General features: G+C 34.9%; 1 protein-coding gene across 2 annotated transcripts in view; it reads left to right on the forward strand.

The window, feature by feature from the left end:
* The window catches only part of LOC110023849 (BEACH domain-containing protein C2-like), a 167,368-nt gene that overhangs the window by 85,757 nt on the left and 64,409 nt on the right, over positions 1-17,202 (forward strand). For both annotated transcript variants that reach the window (XM_020723461.1, XM_020723462.1), the window contains exons 10-12: positions 2,109-2,731; positions 9,258-9,342; positions 15,385-15,579. In XM_020723461.1, the coding sequence (XP_020579120.1) occupies positions 2,109-2,731; positions 9,258-9,342; positions 15,385-15,579 (903 nt within the window). The remainder of the gene's footprint in view (positions 1-2,108; positions 2,732-9,257; positions 9,343-15,384; positions 15,580-17,202) is intronic.

Below are 17,202 nucleotides of genomic sequence, written 5' to 3' on the forward strand. Positions count from 1 at the left end.
TGGTTTTAATTAATAATAAAATAAGGAAACGGGGAGCCACCGAGGCTCTTTCCAAAAAAAAAAAAAATTATATATATATATATATATATATATAATAGAAATTAAGCGGGATTGTATAAAGTAAATTTAATACTTAAATAATGAAAAGCTAATAGTTTATTAAAATAGTAAATGAATTAAAATTTATACCATATTTATTTTAAGCTTTCATTTCTAAAAGAATCTGCATTAAGGCAAATTAAATAAGAAATTAATCATCGATGTGAGTACTCGTACTTTTAATCTATAGCAATGTTTTATTTCTTCTCAACTATTTTGTAGTTAATGACATTTGCACATGCTTTAGTCTGATTGAGATATTATTTTTTTTATCGGTCTTATTGTTATGAATGTTTATAGCTACTTACTATCATGCATTGGTGTATGCTTCATATAGTATGTTGAATCAAATGCGATAAACACATGAATGATATGTTTATGTTGACTGTTTGTATGTGCATGATTGACTATGATGAAGTCACCCTTTTATGGTATTAGTGAGGGAAAACTAAGTACCCGTGCACGTATATAGAAAATGATATTGATATTGAAGTACTTTAATTTGTATAAATTTTTAGACGGTGTATTTGTGGCGATTGTACATTTATAAAATAATATTGACATGCTGTTGATATTATAAGATTCGTTGAATAACATGTTAAATGTTTACATTAATTTATTAAAAAAATTAATTGTCATGCATATTATTTTTCTTTTCCCTTACATTACTGTAATTTATGGGTATGAGATTTCACTGACTTATTTAGCTTACTGTTACTTTTAAACTAACTTTTCATGTTAATTTAATTGATTAAAAGATGAATGATAGACAAGTAAATCTTTATAAAAAATGCAGACTACCAATAACGAAGTAAAGTTATTTTTAATGTTTTAATTTAATTTGATTAGTGACTCTTTTATTTGTTAAATTGTAAATAAATATGAAAAACTATAATTCCCACCATCCTACTGCCAACTTTCGTTTTGGTTAATTTTAAGCCCCAGGTTGGGTCATGACAAACTGCTACTCATGTTGGGGTCGTTGTTGTTTGTTGCTCCAACTTTTAATTATTTATTATGTTCTTATTCAAATCTATGGATGTTATCATGTTGGTTGAACAATATGAGTGAGAAAAATTTATTATGCTAAAGTTAATTTGTCTTACTTGGATATTTTATGTTAGTTTGATGATTTGATCAGTTCATGTTTACCTTATATATATATTTTTTGTATAAGTTGTTACATGAAAATTTATTGTTCAAGTAATTTGTTATTTCATATAAATACAATTTATCATTTTTTATCAATATTAATTTATTTCTTCATTACATGTAGAACTTATAATGTTAATATATTATTTTATACCCATTTCTTTTGACTTGCACAATCTTTTAACTGGGAGGCTTATGCCTCTGACTGCCTCAAGACTTACGCTTTGCCTTACGAACGGAAAACGTCTCAATACCCATTTGTGCAATTTTAAATATTAATTCTTGCTATAAAATTTGATCCTGGGACAGATATCATTATTCTAGTAACTGCATCTAGTTGATGGGATATTACAACTTGATTGCGTAGGATAATTGTCTTTTATCTACTAGCAAGAGTAAATTTCTTGATTTTTTCATTTCAAGGTGATTTATTTGGTGTTGAATGCCTGAACTTGTTGAAACGCATTTCAGGTTGGTTTTTACTGTGTAAATGTTCGTTGCCTATCGTTTTTCTCCTTGGGTAATAGTATCACCTTTAAGTATATTATTTTTTAGGCATCCATTGTACAACTGTACTTTCGATTGATGTTTATAGTATCTATACCTTGAAGCAGTTGTAAAACTGTGTGGAACTTGACTGCATAGTATTTGATAGTATGCTTGACAAGTTTATGAAGTTCTTATTCATTGCAATGATTGTTTAGTTTGCTGCCGTTTATTTTGATGAGAAAATTCTTCCATGTTTAACTTTTAACATTATGTTAATTCTAATCTTACGAAGTGCAGTTCTTAAATTTATAAGCTTTAGATGATTTTTATCCTGTTTTACTCATTCTGATTTTAACGTTGACAAATAGGTGCTAGCTTCAGAGGCAGATGATAATGGACAGGTTTCTGCTGCTGTAATGGAGCGCTTTGCTGCAGCAGCTGCAGCTGAGCCTTTTGAGTCTGTCCGGTGTGCTTTTGTGTCTTATGGAAGTTGTATTTTGGATCTAGCTGAGAGTTGGAAACAAAGAAGCAGAATGTGGTATGGTGTTGGTCTTCCATCTAGTACAACAACATTTGAAGCTGGGGCAAGTGGATGGGACTCCTGGAAATCGGCTATTGAAAGGGACTCCAGTGGAAACTGGATAGAACTTCCACTAGTTAATAAATCTATAGTCATGCTTCAGGCGCTTCTATTGGATGAAAGTGGAATTGGTAGAGGACTTGGTATTGGTGGTGGTTCTGGCACCGGTATGGGTGGAATGGCTGCCCTTTACCACTTGCTGGACAGTGATCAGCCTTTTCTTTGCATGCTTCGGATGATACTTCTTTCAATGAGGGAGGAAGATGTTGGAGAGAGTGACAGCTTTGTTAAAACCACAAACATAAATGATTCCATATTAGAGGGGTTAAGTTATCAAGCTGGGTATGCAAATTCCTTAGACCAAGGTGATCGGTTGTCAATGAGAAAGCCACGGTCAGCTCTACTTTGGAGGTATCAACTTTTTAACATTTCGGTTCTGTTGATCCTATAATTCTTATTCAAACATATTAGAATATTTTAATAACTAGTAACAACCATTATTTAATTCTGATTATTCTGCATTATTTCCTTTGATTTCATTCATTTTTCTATTATGTTCAGGTTTTTTTCTTTTCCTTTCAATTATATCATGAGGTGATTATTTTCCTTTCTAGTTGAATCTTTAATGAGTATACATACCCTTCTTTGTATCAATAAGAACTATCATGGTTCTATTCCAACATGGTATTAGAGCTATGGCCCTAACCTAGCTGCCGGTCTTTATTTGCAGCCTGCTAGTCTGATTCCAGTTGCCTGAACTTTTGCACCCTGTCCAGGTTTCAGGTTGGCCGCAGGTTGCCGCATTGGTTCAGGCTTCCGCATCTCGTACTGCTTGCATCTTGCACTGCTTTTGCCTTCTGGTCTTTATCTTCCGCAAGTTGCTTCCTGCTTCCGCTCTGTTTTTGGATCCCACATCCCGCACTGCTACAGTAGACTGTCGATTTAGGGAATTCTGGATCTCGTATCCTGGTTACTATCTGTCGCACGTTGCTGCCCACATCCCACACTGGAGTTGGATGTTGTAGGTTCCTGCACTGCTATAGAGACTGCCGATGTAGGGAATTCCAGCTTCAATTTTGCCGCAATTCCCAGCATTGAGGACCCATCTACTTCAGAACCTCTGTTTCTGGATATTCCATCCAGAACCTCTGTTCTAGCCACCTAGGGCACCTTCCAGCCAGCTAGATCCAACGAGAACCCTTCCAGAGGCAAGCAGTCGGAACTTTATGATGTCTCGACAATCTAACATTTCATTTGGCTCAATCGGAGTCACGACGAACTCCTACAACACTTACAACACTTAGCGATTATCAAAAGATGTTCTTGAGTCCACCGACGGATAGAAAAACAATATAAATTTCTTGATCAGAACCCATATACTATGACAGTAACTTTTTTCAATGGTCCCAATCAACGTCTTTTTTTATCAAGGAATGTGGGAAATACAATCATCTCACTGGTATGATATGTGAACCTCCAAAGACTGACCCGACGTATGGAGCTTGAGAAGTGGAGAATTCCATGGTCGTGTCATGATTGATCAAATCTATGGAGACTTCGATTAGCCGATCATCTATGTTCCTTCTGCTAGTGCTCTCTGGATGACAGCTTCTGACACCTACTCAGATGTAGGGAATTTCAGCTAACTCTATGAGGTGTCCAAGAAAATTCGTGAAGCAAAATAAAGATCCAGGACCATGACCCAGTACTATAATGATCTGGTTGCATTATGGATGAAATGTGACATATATTATGACTTCACTTGAGAAGCTTCTGCTGACTTATCTTTCTTTCATAAAATTGTAGAAAATGGTTGTATATTCTAATTTCTGGCAGACCTCAACAAAGATCCTGACGAAGTTCGGAGAAGTATCCTTGGTCGAAATTCTCTTCATTCTACTCGTGTTGTTTTCACTGAGATTCATCGCGAAGAGAGTCGAAGATTTATCATGATTGGTGCTTCTACTGCGTCAATCGAAGCATCCGTCTTGGTATCTAATATTTCTCAAACCTTGGTTGGTCATCTCACGTGTGATTATTGCCACAAGCCCAATCATATTAGTGAGAAGTGTTGGAAGCTCCACGAGAAACCAACATCCAAAACTTCAACCAAATCTTCCGCTGCCAAGGGTCTCACCACATTTAAATCCAACACGGTACAACCGAGCTCTACCCAGAACAATTCAAAATATTCCAATTTTCTTGAGAGTCAAATGGAGCAACTTATCAAGATGCTTGGATCCAACCTGCTCTCCATCGGCCCGTCAACTCTCGCGTTCGTCAAGTTACCAATCCTATGACATTCACTTATTTTACCCCTTCTTGTCCATAAATCATTGATTCAAGCCACAGATCACTTGACTGGAAGCTCTCAAGCCTTCTCAACATGCTATCATTGTTCAGGGAAAGATATTGTTAAAATTGTTGACGGGTCTCAAAGCTCTATTGCTGGTAAAGGGTATGTTATTTTAATAACAGGTCTAACTCTGGAATCTGTGTTACATGTACCTCTACTGAAATGTAATTTTTTGTGTCAGTAAGTTAACGTATGACATTGATTGCTTTGCTCATTTCTCCTCTGATGTCTATGTCTTTCAGGATTGTTGTTCGCGGAGGATGATTAAAACTACTAAGCGGGTTGGCAAACTATTCTTATTTCAAGAGAAAAATATGGAGAATCAAGACACTCCACCCAGTAGTTGTAGTTTATCTCAGTCCACTGGTTGTCCTATTATGTTGTTACATCATCGTTTGGGTCATCCTAGTTTGCAGTATCTAAAACAATTGCATTAGTTGATTTTTAGTAATAAAATCCTTCTAATTTCAAATGCGAAACTCGTTAGATAGCTAAATATCATCGTATCCCTTATCCACCCCACAATTGCACACCTGCCGCTCATTTCTCTATTCTTCACAGTGACTTATGGGGGCGCTCTCGCACCCCTAGCTACACCAATAAACGACGATTTCTTATTTTGATTGATGACCACACTTGGATGATATGGGTCTATATTTTAAAAGAAAAATTTGAAGCTGCTGTCACTTTAAAAAAATTTCACACTTTCATTTTGACCCAATTCAAAACTCTTATTCAAGTTGTTCGGACTGACAACAGTCATGAATTTTTGAACTCTATCTTAGAAGAATTCTTGGTATGTAAGACCATCCTCTATAATAGCTCTTGCTCGACATTCCTAAAAAAAATGGAATAGCCGAGAGAAAAAATGACACCTCCTCAACGTCACTCGTTCCATTATGTTTCACTCCAATGTCCCAAAACGTTTTTGGAATGATGTTATTTTTATTGCCATGTATCTCATAAATAGAGTCCTCTTAAGAATTCACAACTTATGTATCCTTTTGTTACTCTTGAGATCATTCTTTTCTAACAATTGGGTCTCTCCACTTTAGACCCCAAACTTTTTGGGTGCAATACCTTTGTTCAGGATGCAACCCTAACTCGGAGTAAACTTGTTCCCAGGTCTATAAAATGTGTTTTTCTAGGATATTTTGCCACTCAAAAGGGGTATCAGTGTCTTGATCCTACCACAAATAAGGTCTATGTGATTGCCGATGTCTCTTTATTTGAAAGTGTTTTCTATTTTCCCAATTCTGTCTCAAGTGATGGGGAGCTAGAGTTCTTGGATATCGTTATTTACCCTACTCCTGTGGATGTTCTCCCAAGTCACCTACCATCGAGGAACCTTTGGTTCCTTTTATTCCACTCATCTCTCCTACCACCAAATAGCCCGCTGTCCCTCTGATTCCACCTTCACACCCTCCCACTCTCCATGCCTACACTCGACGCCTTCGTTCTGATGCACCTACTCAGAAGCTCGCTAACCCCTTCCTGGACCTAGAATCCCCTCCGGATGACATCCTCAACACTGCTCCGATTCAAAATGAGGAAGCCAGTTCCTCTAGTAAGATACACAATCAAACATGCTCTCTAAATCCCGTGACAAACTACGTCACCTTTCTCAGATTATCGCCAACTATAGAGCATTTGCTATAGCCTTGACGAATCATGAACTTCCATCGACTATTTAGGCTGCTTTAGCAGACTCAGCCTGGAAAGTTGTTGTCATGGAGGAGATGAATGCCCTTAAGCGAAACCATACTTAAGATATTGTTAATCTTCCTCAGGGCAAGCAAGCAGTGGGATGCTGGTGGATTTTTAGCATCAAGTTTAAATCAGATGAATCCTTTTAACGCTAGAAGACATAGTTGGTCGCCAAAGGGTACTCACAGACTTATGGAGTTGACTACGAGGAGGCATTTGCTTCAGTGGCTAAATTAAACACCATTCGGGATCTCTTATCTCTTGCAGTGAATTTGGATTGACTCATATTCTAGCTTGATGTTAAAAATGCATTTATGAATGGTGATCTTACAAGAGGTTTACATGGCCCTTTCTCCAAGCTTTAACGCCATGAAGTTGGGATAGTATGTTAATTCATGCAGGACCTCTATAAGTATCATCTTCAAGCTGTCAACCAGATTATCTACTATTTAAAAAGCACACCAGGGTCAGGCCTGTATTTTTCCCGCCACACCTCATAATATCTTTGTTTTCATAGATGTTGATTGGTCCAGATTCGCCCATGATCGGCGATTTAACTCGGGATATCGCTTATTTGCGATTGGAAACCTTGTCACGTTGAAAAGCAAAAAACTAGTCTGTGGTTGCTCGGAGCAATGCTGAAGTAGAATTTCGATCCATGTCACTGGTAATTTGTGAGGCTCTTTGGTTATGCATCATGCTCAGAGAACTGTGTATGCCAGTCTCTGTTCCCATGGTTGTTTTGTGATACAAGACAACCTAGCATTGCTCATAATCCAGTACAACATGATTGCACCAAACACGCTGAGATTGATTGACACTTCATTAAGGAAAAATTCAAGTCCGGGAAAATTTGCATTCCTTTGTGTCATCCAGCGGCCTTCTGGTGGATACCCTCACAAATAACCTTCCTCGACCACTATTCGATAATTTCAAGTTCAAGTTGAACATAGCTGACATCTATGCTTCAACTTGAGGGGGAGTATTAGAATATTTTAATGGCTAGTAATAGCCATTATTTAATTCTGATTATTCTTCATTATTTCCTTTGATTTCTTTTTTTTTTTACCTTTCTGTTATATTATGAGTTTATTTTTTTCTTTCTATTATATTCAATTTTATTTTTTTTCTTTTCTATTATATTATGAGTTTATTTTTTTTTCTTTCTAATTGGGTATATATACCTCTCTTTGTATCAATAAGAATTATTCTGATTTTATTCCAACAACATTATACCAAATGGAAATTTTCCTATTAACTTAATATCTTAAATTTAATAAAGCAATACAAATTCTGTAGTTTAGTTTTACTGATTTATAAATTTTTGAATGCTGAAATGTAATCTTTATGGTTTTTTGATCTGGCAACCTTTTGAGATCGGAGATGTACTTTATGTCTTAGAAATTTCTCGTTTTGCTTCCTCAATTTTTTTAGATGCGCTGAATTTCTTTTGCACTGCATTTTGTAGAATTTTCTTCACTTGCCATCTTAAAAAGACTTCTGCATCAATTTAATAAGGTTATAGTTGCATTATGATGTTAACTAGAGTAGTGTTGAGCTCAATATAACTGCCACTACTCGATCAAACATGATAAAAATAGTGGACATCCATTGAAGTATTATAACACAAACTGAGGTAAATTGAAGTAGAGAGGCATTGTATAAACGGATTCAACTAACTGTTATTCATTCCGCAATAGATTTTGCCAATGAGCATGGGACATTGAAATCAACCAAGATTTCCACATTTTCTGCCATGTTGCATAACGAGAGACAATCTATTCAAAAAAAAAAACATATTCACAGTTTGGAGTGTCAGAATTATTGAATAAGGACCTTCATGATTGGTTCAAATGAGCACAATGAAAACAACAAACTATGATTAATGCGTCGTTGCACAAATTAAAGTTAATGTATTCTGATTTTTTTTTTAAAAAACCACCTGTCACTTGTTGTTAGATTGAAATAGGCTGACATGTTGAGAATGTTAAAATTGCTTTGGGTGGGCACCCATAGTTTGAATCTCCTGTCATGACCTGGCCCAGGAGATAAGGAAAAAATATATATATTTTTTACAAACTGAGTTTGATTTTGTTTCGAAAAGCTTAAAGACCTGAGTAAGGAGAATATCTTTTGAGAAAAAAAAAAGTATTTTTGAGTTAATTGTTAAGTTAGGAAATCTAAGGACAACGATGCTTTTATTAGGTGGTGTACTGAATAATAAGACATTGGGGAATGGAAATAAGGAACTTCATTTTACGGAGGATCCTATCATTGTGATGATGCTATATCTAAAATTTTTTTTATCTTATGAAAATTTGATTTGGAACAATGACCTTTTTTAGGAGAGCCAAGTGCAAATTTTCGGAGACCATAGTTGAAGTCCAAATCTTGCCCTCTTGTACAACTTTTTCAACTTTTCTTGTGTTGCAATTTAAGCAAATTGGGGGTTCATTTTTCATGTTTTGATGTATGTGTTGGTATAGCTTGTTTTGTGAAGCAGTCGATAGTTGAACACTTTTATTGCAAGCGAGATGCCTTAAACTTGTCTTTGCATGATACTATGTTCGTTGTTTATCATTTTCATTGTGTTAGATCGAGTTGAATTTGGAAATAGGCATTGAGTTCAACATTCCTGATTGCATCTCTATATATTGAATAATTGTTTAAATTATTGATCTCTAAATTGCGAATCTTAAGTTGAGATTTCTTGAATTATGTTCGTTGCATAAGAACCATGGACCTATGATATGATTGATCAACACTGTTTGTAATGTTGAAGTTAATCATCAGTATGATCATTAGGTGCTAATCTAGCCTTTTCGTTGGCAAGTATGTTTTCCCTTTAACAATTCTACAAACCTACTTTTGCAGTGTGCTTGGGCCACTTCTTAACATGCCAGTATCTGAATTCAAGAGACAACGGGTGTTGGTCGCATGCTGTGTTTTGTATTCTGAGGTTAGTGTGCAAGCTTTTTTATTGTCTAAGTAACTTTTCTATGCTAGAATTCTTTACTTAGGTTTGAATTATTGATAAATGAATAAGCCAAAACAATAAATTTATGAGAAAACTAATGCTTTTTTAGCTTTTAACTCTTTAATGATAATTTTGTTCATTTAATTTTCCTTAATTCTGTGATAGAAAATTTAACATATTAATATATTGGATGAAAATCTGGTATGATCTAAAGTTAATACTTATCTCAATCCTTTTTATGTTAAGCTTCTAGTCAGTTGGTGATTCCGGACATGTTTGTGTGTGGCAGAGCATATTTTGTTCCCTTGTGGATTCATTATATCGGAGGAAGCCCAAACCACAACATAAATACTAATATTATTATTGAATTTCAAGAATTACAACAGGACACTTCAAAACAAAAAATAAATGACAACAAAACAAAACACAAATATAAAGAAACAACATAGACTCCAACAAAAGTTGCAGAAAGATAAAATGTTTCTTCGGGGTTGAGCTACAGCCGGAACACTACCCGAACCTTTGGAGACAGTTACTATCTTGGACGAGTTACAACAGGAGCACCTTCTCTCCGTCTGATAGAGTTCCCGGAGGGAAAGAATGTCTTAAAGGCAGCACTCAGAAATCTGCACTCATCCCAAATCTTCTTTCTTAAGTAAAAATAACCCCTATATATAAGAGGGATTAAGAAATAAAAAAAAGGAAGTAATATAATAGGGGATTATGGAAAAGTAAAGAAATAGAAAAGAAAGACATAAAATAGGTAGGAAATAAAATTGGAGAAACATAGAATAAGGAATGGAAGAGAAAGAGAAACAAAAAAGGAAAGTGGAGGGAAATTTAGGTCGCGGTATTGTAGGTGCTACAGTGCCACTACCCGGAAAAAGCTTTCGCATCAATTTTCCGGGGTTGGGAAAGCTTCAACCTCATTCGTCAAAGCTTTTAGGATAGAAAAATTTTGGTGGGGATAGTTCTGGTAGGGGGCGAATCTAGGGAACTCTAGAGTAGGACTAGGGTTAGGATTATGATACCAAATGATATTGAGGGAAACCCAAACCACAACAAAAATAATAATAATATTATTGAATTTTAAACATTACAACATGACTCGTCAAAATAGAAAATAAATGACAACAAAATAACAACATAAACATAACGACATAACAAAGACTCCAATAAGAGTTGCAGAAAGATAAATTTCTCTTCGGGTCAAGCTACAACCAGAGGACCACCTGAATCCTTGGAGACGGTCATCACCTTGGACGAGTTACAACTATAGCACCTTCTCGCCGTCAGATACAACCCTCAGAAGGGAAGAATGCCTTAAAGGCAGCACTCAGAAATCTGCACTCATCCCAAATCTCCATTCCTAAGCAAAAACGACCCCTATATATAAAATGGATTAAGATTTATATTAGACAATGCTTTCAATTAAAAAAATATAATGAAAATGAAGTAATATAATAGGCAAGGATTTATAATAGGGGATTTTATGGAAAAGTAAAAAAGGAGAAAAGGCAAGCATAAAATAGGTAGAAAATAAAATAGGAGAATCGTAGAAAAGGAAAGGAAGAGAGAGGGAAAAAAAAAGAAAGGGGAGGAAATTTGGGTTGTTGTACTGTAGCAGTCCGCGACACTGTAGCTGATACAGTGTCGCGACCTCGAAAAAGCTCCCGCGTCAATCTCTCGAGGTTGGTGAAGCTTTGACCTCATTTGTCGAAGCTTTTAAAGTAGAAAAAATTTGGTGGGAGTGGTTTTGGTAAGAGTGAATCTAGGAACCCTTGGATAAGACTAGGGTTTGGCTGGTTTTGATACTATATGGTATAGGCAAAAGCTCAAACCACAGCATAAATAATAATATTATTGTTGAATTTCAAAGATTACAACAAAACTCGTCAAAATTGCAAACAACAACAAAACAACAACACAAACATAGAGATACAACACATACTCTAATAAGGGTTGTAGAAGATTTGTCTCTTTTGGGTCGAGTTACAGCCGAAGTACCACCCGAACCCTTAGAGACGGTCATCACCTCAGACGAGTTATAGCCGAATCACCTTCTCGTCGTCGAATGCAACTCCCGGAGGGGAAGAATGCCTCGAAGACAGCACACAAAAATTTGTATTCATCCCAAATCTCCTTTCCTGAGCAAAAACAACCCTATATATAAGAGGGATTAGGACTTCTATTAGACAATGTTTTCATTTAAGAAATAGAATAAGAAGGAAGTAATATAATAGACAAGAATTTATAATAGGGGATTTCATGGAAACGTAAAGAAATAGAAAAGGCAAACATAAAATATGTAGGAAATAAAACAGGAGAATCATAGAAAAGGAAAGGAAGAAAGAGGAAAATAAAAAGGTTACTGCAGCGGCTGCAGTACCGCATCCACGACATTGTAGCTGCTACAGTGCCGCTGTCTCGAAAAAGCTCCCGCATCATCCCATTCATGAATCAGTTTTTTTAGAACAAGCTTATGCTCAATTCATGTTGCCAATGGAAATAGATTGTTAGAACCAAGTGTGTGCGGGTTTGAGTGGTGGTTAGTATGGGTCAGATGGGACAGTCACATATGCTCTTGTGGTAATATTTAATTGAAATACAATAGTCTAAAAATATACAAAACTACAACTATCTAACATTACATATCCAAACTAGCATCTGAAATTATCCTCTCTTTGCTGGAGACTTCAGAACTATTCTATTGAGAAGCTCGACAAAATAGGCGTGGCTTTGTTGTAAGAACAAGGTCTGTAGGTTGGACATGTTTTATAAACAATAGACAACAAGGGGATAGGGCACTCAAAATGCACGGGAACTGGCCTGACTATTTTGATAAAGTATATCATGAAAATAGAATGTAAATCTAATGAACCTGAATCAGTATGCAAAGTAGCAGGCATGAATAAAATAAAAATCTAGTGTCATGTGATGTTTTCCAAAGTTTTTCAATACCAGTGGATATTGCATCTGCATAGGGGAGGCATGAAAAAACACTTAATGTGCATCTAATATTTTAATTTGGTGCTTGGTTGAAGGATAAGAGAATAAAGATTAATTATCAATTGATTCATATCCACGCTAGTCCATCTTATGATAATTATGGATTTCAATAAGAAGTTTCTCAACACACTGATAAATTTGTTAGTATACCTGACTCGGGGCTTGGAATTAACTAATGCGGGTACAGATGGTCGGACAGCGTGAAATAAGTTGTCTATATTCATTTTCTATAACTAATATTTAACAAATGGAAGTGCCACTAAAGAAATTAAATTAAAAGAATACAATTAAATTTATCTCATTAAAGGTTATTCGCGTTTTCTATAAACATTTTATCTTCTATAGCTCGTCGTTTAATTAATTAATTACAACCGAAAAATTTGTTTAAAACAACAGTGACCTAACCAAATCCAATGAATACTCACACTCTTAAATTATAGTAAGACACAAAAAAATAAAATAATATGTATGCAAGTTAAGCTTTTAATAAATCAATATAAAACATTTGATAGTTTAAGAATATGATCACTTACGATATTTCATGCTATTCAATGAGTTTTAGTATATCAATAATATGTTTATATCATTCTATATCTATGCAATCGTCACAGGAGCATATTCTAAAAGTTGTATCAATTAAGGTACTTTAATATTAATTTTTTTTTTTCATTTTGGTGCACATGTATCTTAACTTTTCATCGCTAGTATCATCAATGGATGATTCTATCATTGTCAATCATGCACATATTATATATATATATATATATATATTGACACTATTGATCATCAGAAAGATACCCCGGAAGACGTCACTTTCCCCACAGTCGATATGCCAACCATTCAGTCCTCACTTATAGTTTCCCGTCTTTGGAACCTTCTATCGTGGGGGAAAGATAAATTCTCCAGACCCCGCCTGTCTTAGAACCTATCACTGATAATATAGGTGAAAATACTTCTACTGTTTCACTACTGTCTCATCAGGTTCAGAAAAATGCTAGTATTACTCAGGCTCATGGGGATCATGATGTGCAGCGACCTACAACTGTCCGACCACCTTTGGAATCTACTGATCAAATGAGTCAATCATCGGATGAGGATTGACAGGTCTATACATCCAGGAGGAAGAAGAAAAATGAAAATCTACTTGAGCTCAGAAATCTGATGGATGATACTTTGGTTACTACGGGCAATGGTACTCACCTAATTTGTTAGCCGGCTCACTTCCACGAACTAGAGGCAGGAGGACTAAAGTGGGACGTCCCTAACACTTTTGTGCCCTTTTGTGGCTTTTGGTTTTTTTTCTTTATGTATCTTTGTTTTATTTGAGTTTTGTGTGTGTTGTTTTGTATGAGTTAGGCTTCTTTTAAGCCCTCTCATGCAACATTTATGTATCTTTTCCGTATTAATATATTTGCTCTTGGACTTACAAAAAAAAATATTACTATAGTTTAGGAGTGCGAGTATTCATAGGCTTTGATTAGCTTATAGTTGTTTACATCTTACCCATAGTATACCAAGTACATTACTACCCCAACAAAAGATATATGTAGACTCCAAAAATTTAAAACATGCAGAAAACAAATAGCTAGGAACGAGCCAGTTTAGTCCCGTCTCTTCCTCTAGTTTTAGGAGCGAAACCAGATAACACACTCTGTAAAACATAAATTTGCATGCTATGAATATTGGCCGTCATTCTCATTATTAATTTTGAGGTTTGGTAGATTAAAGTAATATTGTTTACCAGTGAAACCTGGTAGCTTTAACAAGAGAATTTTGATCCAAGTTGACCATAGCGAACCACAAAATTTGTGAAATTCTGGGTTGTATGCTATGTAAAAGCTACTTTTGGTGGATTCCCTGGTGATAAATAGAAAATCTTTTGACTTTGACGCTTTTGTGTTTGTTAATGAATTTACTGCAAGCTGAATATAACATAAATGGGGGTCCTAAGATGGTTATACTTTCGAACTTAGAAGAGTGTGTGAGAGAATACATAAGAGTTTTGGAGAAGCATATATTGAGGATGTAGTTCTAGAATATTAACTGAGAAATTAACCAAATGTAGAAAACATAGCTAGATAGAAATTGCCTTGAATGTGTGGATATTGCATTACTATGTCAAAATATAAAAAAAGGACAAAATATGACATTAGGCGTGTACCAAATGTAGTCTATCATCCCTAAGAACAGAAGAAAGAATATGGGATTAGTCAAAGTGCATCGAAGTAAAAGAACTCTGTAATGCCAGTTGGGCACAAATGTGTGCTGCTTTGTTGAGCTCCTTGTGAATTTGCTGAAATGTAACCTGTCTAAACTGAGTAAAAGAAAAAAGTAAAATATAGGCTGTCATGTAGTCTGGTTCGCTGGGTGCGGGCTTTCATAATTTTTCTCAGTGAGTTGATGATGTTGACATTATCACCTTCACTAATAACGCCTTTACCCAGTAGCATCCAAGGCTCCACAGTCCACAACATGCTTGAGGGACTGATCAAAGAAATAGTAACCTAATTGAACTTGCAATTATGTAGGTCGGTCCAAAATATGATTAGAAGTTCTGAAAGAAGATTTCTTGTATGCTGGAACTAACTTTACACGTTTCCTTCGTAAGAAACAAATAGAGAAAATGCTTCATAAAATTAACACTATAGGGTTGTGAGAGAATGATGATATGTGAAAAATAGTTTTCCCTTTTCTTTTCCAGATATTCATAAAGCAAATGATAAAATGTAATGATCTGAAGTTAACTTTGCTTTTCTTCTTGATACTAATTGCTTACAACGTTTAGCTGCTGATAAACGGACTTGCCATTACTTTCTTAAATTTTGATTACACATACAAACTATAAGGCAGCCTTTTGGGAATATAACCCAAGTGATTTTGAGTTATGGGTTGACTCCAATTTTATTATACACAAAAAATATCATTATTTTCACGTGCTTCGTAATTGTGACAGTTTCTTGTTTGCATAAACAAGTATTACGAAGAGGATTATATTATGCTATTCTGATGATGCAGGTATGGCATGCCATTGGTAGGGACAGGAAACCTATCCGAAAACAATATGTAGAATCAATTTTACCGCCTTTTGTTGCTGTTCTAAGGAGGTGGCGACCCATTTTGGCAGGTATTCATGAGCTTACATCATCGGAAATTGAAAATCCTCTCACAGCTGATAATCATGCCTTGTCCGCTGATGCATTGCCTCTTGAGGTGACAATTATACCTGCTGTTTTACTTTCTTTGTTTTCATTACATAGGTGCATAAGTTGATTCAATTCGCAGATCATTTTGTCCTACAGGTTTTGTTATTAGTTTTAGTATTCTGAATGAAACGGTTTCTTTGAATGACTATTCAGATAGATGATCATATCTTGTACGGAGGCGATCCTAAAGTTTTATCATAGACTCTAAGAAAGTAGATTTAAGGAATTTACTATTTTTTTTCAAAATTTGTGATATCATTTAAAGCCTATTTGGTGGTTGTGTTAATTGCATTTATTTTAAAGGTAAATTACTTATATCTGGGGATGGAAATAATTGTTGGTGGATCATGGGATCTCAACTTTTTGAAATATCTTCTGTTTAGATTTGAGGAATTTACTTTTTTATTTTTTCAAAATTTGTGATATCATTTAAAGCCTATTTTGTGGTTGTGTTAATTGCATTTATTTTAAAGGTAAATTACTTATATTTGGGGATGGAAATAATTGTTGGTGGATCATGGGATCTCAACTTTTTGAAATATCTTCTGTTTTTGAAATGTTGGTCTTAACCAATGGTTGTTAGATTGGTCCTTTGTTTTTGAACCTCAACTCAAAAAACTTAACAATATATCCAATGATACATTAGATATTTAGATGCTGGTACCTATTTATAGATATATGCCTTTTTGTAAGAGAAGAAATATTTTTTCTCAGCCCTATACAAAGGTTTCAAACACTACCCATGTTTCCTTGGCTTTTTAATTTTTAAATTGCTGGGACTAATTGCTTAACTACTTTGCCTTACATCTGTATGATCTGGATCTGGGATTATCTTCTGGATAAAAGTTGATCAGATGCATTTCTTAGATGTTTGGATCCGAGTAGCCTAGTTAATAATCTTCTTCCAAAAACTAAGGGGCCGATTGGGATGTACTTTTGTTTTTTGTTTTTTGTTTTCTATTTTTTAATTTAATTTTGTTTTGTTTAAGTTTTGATTTGAAACAAAATATGTTTGATATGTTTGATTTAGATATTGTTGTTTTTGAAAACACTCAAAACACCTAAATATCGTTTTGAGTCTTTTCAAAAGTAAGTTAAGTTTTTTTTTTAAAAAAAATAAAATATAAAAACATGTAAAAGACACACCAAACAAATATGTTTTTAAAAAAACAAAAGAACAAACAAAAACAAATGAAAAATCAAATTGATTCCATACAAGCCTTAATAATTGAATTGTTTCAGTCTGTTTTTAACCAATGCCTAGATGTGACTAGAAGCAAGCTTGGGTAAACCCACCTCCTTGTAAATCCACAAGATAGCTTATCCCAAATTCCATGGACTTTAAAATTTGATTTGTGAATCCCTAAAGTTCTATAATCTCAAATATGTATGTCATTGACTTTGTTGTTATAGATATTTAAAGGATATTTTTATCCTACGCTTATGGGAGTGTGATGTCCCCGCTGCTATTTCCATGTGGCAGGGCTAAAATTTTAGAACAACTTTACGGGTAACTTGTCCAATGTATTTAGTTTCCCTGTACGGAGCAATTGATTTCATTGTGACATCAAAGATCTAACAATGTCAGTAAAATTTAAAAATTGAAGTGCAAACTAAAATTTTGATTATA

The sequence above is a fragment of the Phalaenopsis equestris genome, unplaced genomic scaffold, assembly GCF_001263595.1.
Source record: "Phalaenopsis equestris unplaced genomic scaffold, ASM126359v1 Scaffold000233, whole genome shotgun sequence".
NCBI classification, from domain to species: Eukaryota; Viridiplantae; Streptophyta; class Magnoliopsida; order Asparagales; family Orchidaceae; genus Phalaenopsis; species Phalaenopsis equestris.